This window comes from Protopterus annectens, chromosome 12.part0, assembly GCF_019279795.1.
Source record: "Protopterus annectens isolate FY-2018-M chromosome 12.part0, PAN1.0, whole genome shotgun sequence".
NCBI lineage: Eukaryota > Metazoa > Chordata > Ceratodontiformes > Protopteridae > Protopterus > Protopterus annectens.
Genome location: NC_056746.1, coordinates 576,960,597 through 576,973,419, shown reverse-complemented (window position 1 = coordinate 576,973,419; position 12,823 = coordinate 576,960,597). Strand labels below are relative to the sequence as shown.

Below are 12,823 nucleotides of genomic sequence, written 5' to 3'. Positions count from 1 at the left end.
AGTGTTATCTGGTGCAGCCATCCCTGCTGCATGCACTACAGAGCTGCTTCCCAAAGTTTCCAGTGCCTTACTCTATGTGTTGGTACATAGCCTGCACTTACTGTTTACCCTAGCCACTACATGTACTTCACCAGACTACCTAGTGCAACTATTTGCATCTGGCCACACTGCTTGCCCTTGCAGAACACACTAGAGTGTGATTTTCTCCAGCCTGGTTTCTAATACCCATCTACCTGAATGGCTCCAGATGTCATAGTGACTTATTTCAAGAAAGATCAACTTTGGATGTGCAGTCGCAAACCTCACCCATGTCCTTCCTATGCCAACCCAATGTCAATGTCCGCAGACAAGAGGAAGCCCTGCTTCAGGAGCATTCAATATGCCATGGCACTGTGTGCATTAAATATTCACAGACTGTTCTTACAATTTTGTAGTAAGTTTTATTACCTTCTTGATAAGGAAACTAACATGGTATCCTATAGTTTTGCCTTGATATAGTTGCACTTTGTAATGGAAGTCAAGACTTCCATAGCTAATTAGCTAATACACAATTTAAATTCAGGTGAGGAAAGGACATTTCATGTGAGTTCATCACCAGAAAAGGGGTTATTCATTCCACATGACTGCATTTTACCCAAAAATTGCAAAAAGACTATGCAATACAACAGCTATAAACACAATGTCATCACTAAACAACTGGTTTGTTAGCATGGAGTAGTGCTATTTTAATAGAATTAGTTTGGAGAATATTTAGTAAGTTTTGCTGGGAGAAATTATATGGATAGTAATGTAGTTTACATTATAATCATATCAGCTTTAGGCTCGGATTGAAAAAAAAAGTTAAAATGTAAACAAATGATATAGCAATTTGTAAAAAATGACACACAGTACACAGGATTAGTCCAGATAAAATCACTTTAGCTAGCAGATATATAAGACTGCTTCTCTCTCTGTCTCTCTTTCTCTCATACCTCCCTGTGGGATGAATAAGGAAGTATTTTTGAAGTTTCATGTAGTTTATTAAGTTTATTAGGTAGATGGACAAATGTTCTTCTTACACTCTTCCATCTACCTACTTAACTGAATAAACTACATGAAATTTCAACAAGGTGTCTTTATTTTTCCCACAGGGAGGGTGTCAGAGAGAGAGATAGTCTCATAGATCTGCTAGTAAAGTGATTTTATCTGGACTAATCCTTTGTACTCTGTTTATTGTTAGTCATCCCCCTCTAGGGCACAGGTGGGATACCAGACTTCACATGGGCCCTCTGGATTACCTGCTTTCAGTCTGTAAAAAATGAAGATAAATCAGGCCTATACAAAGCATTTGCTAAATTAATGTCATAAAGACAAAACAGTTTAAGATGATGTGAAGTCTGAAAATCGAATGCCAGCGATGTGTGCATTGAATAATCATAAATTGTTCCTTGCCAGCCACTTATAATATAAATAATTTAAAAGAATATACACAGAAATACATTCCAAATATTAGAATGTCTAAATTATAATGTATTATTTTATACATAAATTCTTGTAGACATTTTCCTTTTATATGATGTTTTATAAGTCTTTCACTTTGTCATATTGGAAAGAACAGGCTAGGTCCTAATCAGGCTTTATGTTGCAATATATTCATAATGTCATTCCCATATTAGCATAATAGCCTTTCCTGAGTAATGTAGATGTAACCACACCTACCTCTTATGTCAGTCAAGGGAGAAACACCTTCACCTCTGCAGTCCCACCTCCCGGGTTACCTTTCTTGAATTAAGCTGTTACACCTGTGGAGAACACAAAGGTTGCAGTGCTCGTGTTCAGTATCCTTACTATCCCCAGGATGTCGACCAAGCCTCCAAGGCACTGTAAATCAAAGGGACATTAAAGCTGCCACTACATTACATTTTCTATTCCCTGCTGCTTATGGTACCATGTGTCTAATGAGTACAGAGGTTGTTCCTGTCAAGCACCCCTGCATCACTGCCATTAGTATTTTATTGCCATTGTACTGCTGACATAAATGTTGCCTTTCTCTGCACCATACTTAGCTGGTATGGTCAACTCTTCTCCACCCTCACAATTGCAGACCACGTACAAAAGTATATCTCTGTTCATCATGCCACAAACATGAGCCACTAAGTATGTTATACATGTTCCACAAAGGCAAAATGAGCATGTACTGGCAGATGCAAGTTTCCATCTGTGAATCACATGGTATGTAGCAACTTGGTGAATTCTGAAATCCACTGTGCATTACTTAAGGCCAAACCATTTAAATATCTCTACTCTATTTCGTCTTACATACCATGTACAAAACTACAGCTCTGTTCAGCATGCCACAGACATAAGCCACTTAGTCTGCTGCACATGTCCTACAATGGGAAAAAATCATTGTTATGGGACACCTATTTGAGAGATGCTTTACAGTCAGTAAAATAAAAAAATGACTTGAAATTTGTTTTCATATGCAGACCCTTTATGATTAACCATAATGCCTACATGACCTGAAGATGAGGAGTGGAGTAAAAGCTTATTTTGTAGGACTATATTTTCAAGCCAAGGAGAAACCTATTCTGAACAAAATGAAATATTTGAACCTGGTAAAAGATGCCATGTCAGAGTACTAGTATACCTTTGCATATAATATATATCTTTGCATTAAATATATTGTTAACTTGAACAGTTTATTACATAAATACTGCATTACAATAAATCAAACTAATTGTAAAATACATAAGTGCCATATGTAACTTCTGCTGTCACCTAAAGACACCATATATTTTTCATAAATTATGGTAAAGTTGTCAGGTACATTCATCATTCATTCATTCACTCATTTGTTTTTTCTTTCTAATATTTATTTTATCATACTCAGGACTGTGGAGGAGATGGAGCCTGTACAGCAGGCAATGGGTGTAAGGCATGAAAACTAATCCTGGACAGAAAGCCAGACTATTGCGGAATAAACACACAGACACACACACACACGCACACACACACACACACACACACACACACACACACACACACACACACACACACACACACACACTCATATATACACCTATAGGCAGTTCATAGGATCTTTATACCTTTCTGTATTTGGGATGTGGGAGGAAAATGAAGTCCCACGCAAAAGTGTATGAAGAACACACCCAACCCAAGAACTAAACTAGAAAACCAAGCACTATGATACAGTAATTGTAATTGCTGCACCAAGTATTCATTAAGAAAAAAAAAAAAACAGTCATAGTTACATTTCTGCAAACTTTATTTTTAGTATTACTGGTTGCAGTGTGAGGTTGGCAACCCTTTAAACCTCTGCCTTATAAAATGACTGTAAAAACTATCAAAAGTAAAGGTAACAGTATGAAAACTTAGTACTTGTATATTATCGCAACCAGGAGACAAGTGTGTCATCATTCACTGTGTCAGGGTTGGTTCCCACAGTTCAAAATAATAATAAAGTCAGCAAATATGTAAGCACCAAAAATTGTGAATACTCAAGATAACTATTAGGTGGATGTGAATATCAATATATAAACAGTGGTGTAGCAATTTTTAGTGACACCAGTGAAAATGTTTCAACTGTTACTCTTGCTTCTACAGTAAATGACTTACTTCAAAAAGCAACCAAGGTCCTGTGCTTTGGACACTCTAGCTTTCATCCTGGACGTCAGCTAAACTCACCCGTAATGGTTATATCTGGACCCACAAATTCTACTAAGCCCCTTAAGCTTTCCTTCTTACAGTTATTCTGACAGAAAGCCTGTTTCATGTTGCCACTGGCACGATGTCCCAGTGACTTCACCAGCCCTTCACAGAACTATCGACATGTGCTCTCTGTGACTTGACAAAATGTTTAGTTAATGTGTGAACAGCTGCTTTGAGGGATGGACACCTGAAGTTTTCCTCTCAGCAGTACCCAATCCAGACTACTTTACCTATGTGAAAAGTATTGGTAGGTCAGTTCCTTCTAAACTGTGCACTTCATCCCTACAGTCTTTCCATTCCAACCATCTGTTCATTCATTATGCCAAAAAGGCAGTGTGCATTAATGTACCACTTGCCACAGCAAACGTTTCCAAAATTTAAAAATACAAGATGAGTTTGCTGACTTTAGCATTATTTTGAAGTGTGGGAACCAACCCTGAACCAGTGAATGATGAAACACTCATGATGAAACACTTGTCTCCTGGTTCTGAAACTCTTGCCATTTAAAGAGGGGAATTCTGCTGGCTATAACTAAACAGACGCATGTTTTTAGAAGGCTACACATCAGAGGTATACTCAGGGCCAGCCTTAGCAACTGTCGGCCCCAAATAGGACCATTTTGTTGGGGGCCCACACTAACCCTCCTGCCTATTACCCCAACCCCCTCTCTACCCACTGGCCTCCTGGACTTACAATTATTTCAAATTAGGAATCAGAAATATATGCGATTATTGTGTACTAAAGCAAAAGAATATATTAATTTATCAGTGTATATTTTTGTCATAAAACATGTTAAAACAGAAATAGACTACAGTGCTCCTGGATTACCCCCAGAGTCAACATCTCCTGCAGTTTCTTTTTCAGGATCTGCTTAACTTACCTGGGCCTATATAATACAATGGCAGGACCCTGTGTATAGATGATTTGGTAACACATGCATACACCCAGTAAACATGTCCCCAAACTCCTATAGGACTAGTAGGATATCCTGAATCTGGGTAGGAGATAGCTGCTGTTAATGAGGCCTCTGTTTGTAGAGTCTTTTGGGAATAAAGGCAAAGAGACATGTATTGTGCATATGTTTGACAACAACTGACAGCATACCCCCTTTAGTGTTGTGTTTGATCACAAATAAAACTTTCTAGTTTACCCCCCCCCATGTTTTCACACACACTGTTACTACCTCTGAAAAGATGTGCATGCTCACAGACATTCATACATGCTCACCACATGCTTGTCTACAGGCAAACTGGAAAAATACTATTTCAGCTAAGGTATGCGTTTGTGTTGTGGAGGAAACCAGAGCATCAGGATAAAATTAAAATGGAGACAAGGAAGGCATACAGACTCTACACGGAAGGAACCACAGCCAAGAACTTAGCTAGAGATGTGAGTTCTGTGAAACGTCAATGTTACTCACTGCAGCACTATGACAATAATCAGTTACTGTAACACACAACCTGCCCAGACCATCACATCCAGACACTTGTTGTGTATAGTACTAGCATATAACTGTGATGGAAAATTAAATAAATTATGGCAGACTAGTTACTCATAGATACATTGTCCCCTCAGCACAAGCATGCATAAGCCAGACCAAAAATTAATTTACACCAATTTTATCAAATGGAATACAATGTGTGACAGTCCAATTGCAAAGCCAGTTCAGTGACTATACAACTGTGATGAAATAACAGAGTTAGTCACTTTTATGCACAAACAGTCTCAGTGCACACATTATTGACTATGCATACACCTCAAATGTCTGGTTGTGATTTAAAAAAATGCCACAGCAAAATCATTTCAACTTGTTTGTCACAGACACAATCCAGTCTTGCAAAGCCGCATTAATGTATGTTTAACATAATTAGAAAAGAGCTGCAGGATCGGTCATTTTCTTTTATAGTCAGCCCACATACTCAGTAGTTATAGGCACTTTATAGACTGAATAAGACTCAGACAACTGAGTGTAATACAAAATAATAGTAATTATTATAGTAATGTATCCCATCTCTATTCCATAGAAATGCACTGTAGACAACCATAGTAAAGTTCTACAGCCCGCTTCACACAAGCACAAAGTAGTACAGCAAAGCCAGCATAATGACTGTCTAGCATTAACAAACAACAGCAGGCCAGGGTTACTCACTTTCAGCCATGGACAACCCACATGCATAGCAATTACAGGGACTTTGTGAACACATTTATTTATCATTGTAATAAAATACATTTAAAAATAGCCACAATAATTTATTTGGGCTGCTTTAAAAGTACACCATAGCTAACCATACCAAACTGGTTCACAGAAATGGCCACATAAATTTATTTTAGCTCTGATAAAAATACTCAGTTTCTTCAGGTAGTTGAAGCAATTTGGAAAATAATATTATGCTGCATTTCTGTGCTCAGCAGTCTACAACAGATCCGCTGCTACATCTGAGAGTTAATTTTAGTTTAACAGTAACTCTCTCAGTACAGATACACTGTTAACTGCATCTGTTTTCATAGCTAAATGAAATGGATCTCTGCAGTCTGATACTTAACAGGACCATTAGAATTCCTCTCATTTTTTAAGACTCAAAATGAGGAATGTTCCTCATAATCAAGTACACTTGAGAGATATACATATCTGAGTCACTGAAAAAATAATCTTACCTGCAATACTCTGCATGAGCTATACCTGACTACAGCATTGTCTTATAGACCTTTCACAGATCCTAATTGTGATGATGACTACAGACTCCTGGTGTTGTTGTGACCATTACCAACCATTATTAAAAATTTCCAGGTTTTCTGCTCAGTTCTACCTACCATTAACTAGACCTTTGATGTTCTGTGATTTGTTGTGTAGACTGTGGGTGGAATCAAGCAGAAAGCCTGGAAATTAAGAACTGTACATTTTTTACCAGGTACTACAGCCACTGTTATTTCCTGCTGGGTCACTTGGCAGAAGTATGTTTTAGTAAAAGAATGAGAGATTTCTTGGTCAGTTACGCCTAAGGCCATCCATGGATGCAGAGCCCCCTGAGGGAGTGGTGCTGTATTGGGCCAAATTGGCCCAATTGGCCTAAGACCATCTCTGGCTATACTTTATAGCTTTAGGTTTGGTGTAGACTGTCCAGTTATCACACTGATACTAAGTACTACGGAAAAGTCTCAGAAGCAGGGCATATGTCTGTGCTGCTGGTGACTCAAGCTCAGGAATGGACTTGGGTCATCAGTAGGGTTGGTGAGACAGACTAGAACAAAGTGCCCAGGAAACAGATCTCCTATCCTGAGAGGAGGGCTGAGCAGGTTTTATTGCTTATGTGACCTCTTCTAGAGACCAGGGACCTCACAGAAAAGGTCTAGACTAAGAGGAAGTGACAATGAAGTGACATCCTGAACTTGGAGGATGAATACCCAAACCACACATGCTGACATCATTGCAGGCCACTTGCCCTCTTGATATGACTAACTACCACAATATGATGGGTCTCATTTCCTCACTTACTGCTCCTCATAGGGTCCTCACTCCTCAGCTTTTACATCTTCTGCTACGAGCTGCCTTCCTGACTAGCTGAAGATCTCTACTGCAGGATTGCATCCAGATTTGTCTAAAAAGGGTTTGGAGAGGGCAAGGAAAGTGGATGGTGAGGGTGTAGGGCTAAGCTGAGGAGTCAGTAGTGAGTTAGGTGAAGGGGATGGAGGGAAAGGAGTGAGAATGAGGGAGAAGTCGAAGGGATGCTAAAAGTCACAAATAGTATATAATTTGCTGGATGAACTAATTGCTTATTACATTTTATAAACCTACTAAGATGCCTTCCATTTTTGAAGGAAAAAATATCTTATGCTGTACTGATGCTTAGGAAACATCCTGTTGCACATATGTGTGGAACTAGGCCAAGTAAGAATCATTTTCTGAACAGAAGTGGCAAAGTGGTTCCTGTTTATGGGTATGTCCAAAATGGTTACCCCATCCTGATCGAGGTATCTGCCTTATACTCACAGAATTATGAGATAGGCTCAGGCTTCCCATAAGCCTGATCTGACTTACAGGACTAAGCAAGTAACTGGAGGATTAATTAATTAATTAATTCATTCATTCATTAATATGCACCAGCTAAAAGTTGTTGGTTCATTAACCATCAGGACAGGAGGATATGTTTACGTCCAATCAATATAAATTAGCTCTTATAAAATATCACGCTGTAATGAAAAATGTGGTGCCATAGTTCCGTATCTTTGCCATTTGAACTACCGCGGCAGGGCTGGTTATCTGGCGGTGTAAACCTTCGCGCTAGATGACTGTCACTGTTGAAATGATACCCCGCCCGTCCGACTCCATGTGCAAAAATGGGAAATGGGCTGTGGGTGGATGGACAATATGTGTTTTGAATAATCAGTTATAGAAGAGATATGAAAATGAACTGTGACTGCTGAATATACTACCTAGTGTTAAAATTTACTCGTAATGATGCTTCCTTTTCCGTGATGTTCTCAATTGCTGATGTGTATCCATCATGTATCTGTGGATACTTCTACTGCGTTCCATCACCACCCTGATATTTGTTAATCGAATGACACTATCCCATGTGTGCTACGGGAACAGTTTTAAGAAGAAAAATGTAAAACTACCTTCAGCAGCTCTTCTTCTACCGCGTCTTTCACCAGATCGGACCCTATGCGCCTCTCTCTACACTGCAAGTTATCAGTGGTTATGGAATAAGGGACCTCTGTGGCATCCAGGGCTCTTTCGAGCCGCATCTTTTGAGCAACTAGCAAATTTGTCTCAGCTGTTAGATCTTCAATCTCTCTATGCAGCTCTGACTTCCAGAAATGGATGTCTTGCAGCCTCTCGCCCAACTTTTTAGTAGCGTCAGCCTGTGTTCTCTGAGTTCGTGCCTCAGTCTCAGCGGATAGTTGTTTGGATTCATGCCTTATCCTTTCCGCGTTGTCCCTGTCAGCAAATGCCTGATAGAATTTATTGTAGTTATTGGTCAGCCACTCCTCGGGTAGGTACTTGGCGGAACGGAAGCCCGCAGTAGCAAGTCCAGAAGACGAATAGGGACCGGTGTTGATGGCCACTTCGTGGCTTTTCAGAGGGAGTTCCCTTGCAGGAATAGACTGCGGAGCACTTTTGCCAGTAACCAGTACCTCTGGCAGCATCATTGTGCTTCCCTAAGTGTGAAATAACCAAACACAGAGCAATCAAAAAGTTGTTTTGCTAGGGACTGATAAAAACACCAGCTCTGGTTGTAGTAGCAATTTAGGTTTAGCGTCTTGGTTGCCAGGTTACCAGTTGCCAGGTCAGTCGTGCAGAAGCACGTGATGTTTCACAGATCGACTTCCTTCCACCTGCGGGAAGTTAAAGATGGCAATAGTTTGAACATGATCTGTAATCTGATTATTATTTACTTAAACGTTAGGGTTGCCACCTTTTCAGATGCCCAAAGTTGGACATTTTTGGTACGAACGTCAGAATTTGCAAAATAAAACCTAGAAACTGCCACTACAAATGACAGAACTTCACTTCTTTACCTAAATAAAAGCTTATTCTTGTAGTATTTTACTTTTTCTGTTTCTTATAATATAAAGTGTTTCAGATACAGAATAACTGTAGTATGCAACTATTACATAACATATAGGAAATAATTTTGTCCTAAAATCTCAGGACATTTACCATTTTTACAATTTTTTTGCAGGGCACAACTGCCCAAAGAGGGACTGTCCCTCGCAAAGTGGGACAGGTGGTAACCCTACTTAAACGTACGATTCTGCATCAGAGCTGTTAACAGAAGGGGCATGCAAGAGCTAAAGTACGATACGAACATTACGTGAAAAGATGTTTTTCTGTGTCTTGTACTTATTAATAAAATATGTTAAGGCAAAAGTCAGGAAAATAAAAGTGGACTATCCACGACCATGGTTAGTTGTTTTCTCACTAAACAGACTAGTTGTAAATAAGCGAGCAGCTAGCGTGAGAAAACAACGTACTTATCACGCCCACGTTAGCAGACTTATTAATTTATGATGTGTTATTGTGTTCCCAAAACAATCCGATTCTGAAGCGCTTTAGTTTACGTATACCTAAGCCATATAAACAGACAGCCTAACCTAAGTTTGCCTTAAATGTTACATCAATAACGGCAAACATAACTCTAAGCTCACAATGAATCGGGGACAAATAAATAATCTGTGACAATAAGGAACATTTTAATACTATTAAATTAAGAAATTGACAGAGCAAGATGATATAAATTAATTTGCATCTTCTGAAGTAAATCTATAATTGTAATCATTGCCATTGCTTACTACGTGTAATTAATCACCCTTTCTCCAAAAGTTATCAGTTTTAGGAGGGTTTAAGAGGGTCACAAAAACTGAAAATGTGAGCTAAAATCAGGAATGTCCCCGATAGGGTTGCCACCTTTTAAGCGGGCCAAAGTGGGACATGGGGGAGTGGCCAATATGACACTGGCCACACCCTCTGCCATGACATCACCACAGGAGCAGTGAAGGAGATGCTGTTATGGGTACGACGATGGCTGTTGGAGTGGCTAGCTAGCTGGCTAGCTGGCTGCTGGAGTGGCTGGTTTGCTGGCTGCTGAAGTGGCTAGCTGGCCAGCTGCTGGAGTGGCTAGCTGGATGGATGAATGACTGGACGGGTGGCTGGCTGGATGAATGGATAGATGGCTGGATGGATAGCTGGCTGGCTGGCTGGCTGGATGGATGGTAGGCTGGCTGGCTGGCTGGATGGCTGGCTGGCTGGATGGCTGGCTGGCTGCATGAATGGATGGCTGGCTGCATGAATGGATGACTGGCTGGCTGGAAGAATGGCTGGTTGGCTGCATGAAGGGATGCATGGCTGACTGGCTGACTGCATGAATGGATGGCTGGCTGGCTGGTTGGCTGGCTGAATGGATGGGTGGCTGACTGGTTGGCTGCATGAATGGCTGACTAGTTGGCTGCATGAATGGTTGGCTGGTTGAATGAATGGATGGCTGGCTGGGTGAATGAATGGATGGCTGGCTGGTTGAATGAATGGATGGCTGGCTGGTTGAATGAATGGCTGGATGGCTGGCTGGATGAATAGATGGATGGCTGGCTGGCTGGTTGGAAGAATGGATGGATGGCTGTATGAATGGATGGATGGCTGACTGACTGGCTCGTTAGAAAAAAAAAATCTCATTTTTTTTTTTTTTTAGCGGCTGTAGAAGCGCTTAAAACAAAGCACTCCTACAGCCGTGATCGTTTCAGGGCTCTTCCTGCCCCATTCCCCACCCCTTTCATGAATTGCAGCCAATTGCTGCACGAATTACAGCACCCAGACCTAACAGGCAGCAGCTTTGCCTGCAGGTCCGGGTTGGTGATGTAACTGAATTGCCGTGGAAAAGCCGGAAGTAATTGCGGCTTTTCCACAGCAATTCAGTGCGATTGAAAAGCGGGACTTTTCAAGTCCAACTACTTCCCACAGCGGGCAATAGGATGAGGCAGCTCAACCCGTGAGTGTCCCGCTGACAATGGGACAGGTGGCAACCTTAGTCCCCGAAAATCAGGGACAGGTGAGAGTGGTCACTGGCAAACTGTATTTTTCCGTCAATTACGCTTGCAAGATGGACATACATACCTCTCAACTGTCTAGATTTTTGCCTCATATTATTGGTCCGTTCCTCATAAAATTCATGGTTTTCTGGCAAATCACTGGGAGTGGTGTCACTAATTTTTTTTCAAATATAATTTTTATTGCATTTCACTTCTATTTAAATACAAGAAAAGAATGACACAGAAAATATACATACAAGCTACTTGGAATATCAAGTTTCAGTTGTCCAAATACGATATACATAACATAAATCATCAATGTTTGGGTAACAATTATACAGAATTGTCTAATAATCAAGCTGCTCTTAATGAGCTGTAAAACAGACATTTATATAAAGATACTATGCAACATATTGAAAATGTGACATTAAAACATTGCAACCAGATATTCTAGTCTACCTAAATAAACATTCTGTCTTGCACTAGCTATGTACAATATATACACTGATGTCACCTTAATGTTCATCTTATATGTGTTTGCCATGACCTGTATACTGTTATTCTGGGTATTTATATAATAATTGCCTTTAGTTTCCTTTAATTATGTAAAGTAATATTGATGGTGAAGTCCCTTGGTCATAAATCAATTTTGTCCTAGGATTTCTAAAAGCGTTTTCCAATGTTTCTGATAGTAAGATAGTTTTTTTTGCCTTCTTGTAATTAATTTGCTGGCTAATAATTATTTTATAGCCATTCCTTTAAATTCTTCCCATGTGATTTTACTTCTATCTAACCAATTTTGGGCTATATATGATTTGATCATTGCACACAATGTGACTATGATGTGTTTATTTTCGTATGAAAAATTATTAGGGAATATATGTAAAATTGCCATTTCCCATGTCAGACTTTATTTCATATCATTCAAAAATAGTATGATAGTGCAAAATCTGTTATTCTAGCAACTTTCTACGTTTATCAGAGAATAATTAAAATATTTCCCTTAATTTGGACTTTTGTCTCCTCATTATTTTTGGCTTTTTCCAGCATATTTGTGCTAAGAGGTTGAGAGGTATGATGAGGGGCTGATGACACCACCCCAAGGGGTTTAAGGGAGCTGGGGGTGCCAACTCTTCTACAAACTGAATTAATGGAATATTGGTAACAAGAAACTGAACCAGTGTAGACCGTCACAATCCCTTTAGGGATTGTGACGGTCTACACTGGTTCAGTTTCTTGTTACCAGTTTATTATTCTTTTGTGATTATTCTTTTGTGATTATTATTCGGTGAATTAATGGAATATTGTTTGCCATCCTTAAATTAAGATATGTGACCCAAAGCACAACTTCTTTATTCTGAAGGTCACACAGCTGGTGTGACGATACTATTGTGAAAGCATTTCAGTGTGGGGATACTGTAAGGTTATGCCAAAATACTCAAAGCATATCCCAGTAAATGTGTCTGATGTTAAGCAGTTCACAAGCACCAATATCTGCAAACTGTATTTTTGCAACAGGTTTATAAGAGGGATTATAAGTTCCACCTAGTCTTTATCAATGGGGGTTAAGAGGAGCCAGACCCTTACA

At 39.7% G+C, this 12,823-nt stretch overlaps 1 protein-coding gene across 1 annotated transcript in view; it reads right to left on the bottom strand.

The window, feature by feature from the left end:
- TEKT4 (tektin 4) overlaps positions 1-8,989 on the bottom strand; it is a 226,062-nt gene extending 217,073 nt beyond the window's left edge. The window contains exon 1 of the mRNA XM_044089716.1: positions 8,329-8,989. Coding sequence (XP_043945651.1) covers positions 8,329-8,862 — 534 coding nt within the window. The 5' untranslated portion in view covers positions 8,863-8,989. The remainder of the gene's footprint in view (positions 1-8,328) is intronic.
- Positions 8,990-12,823: the final 3,834 nt, after the last annotated feature.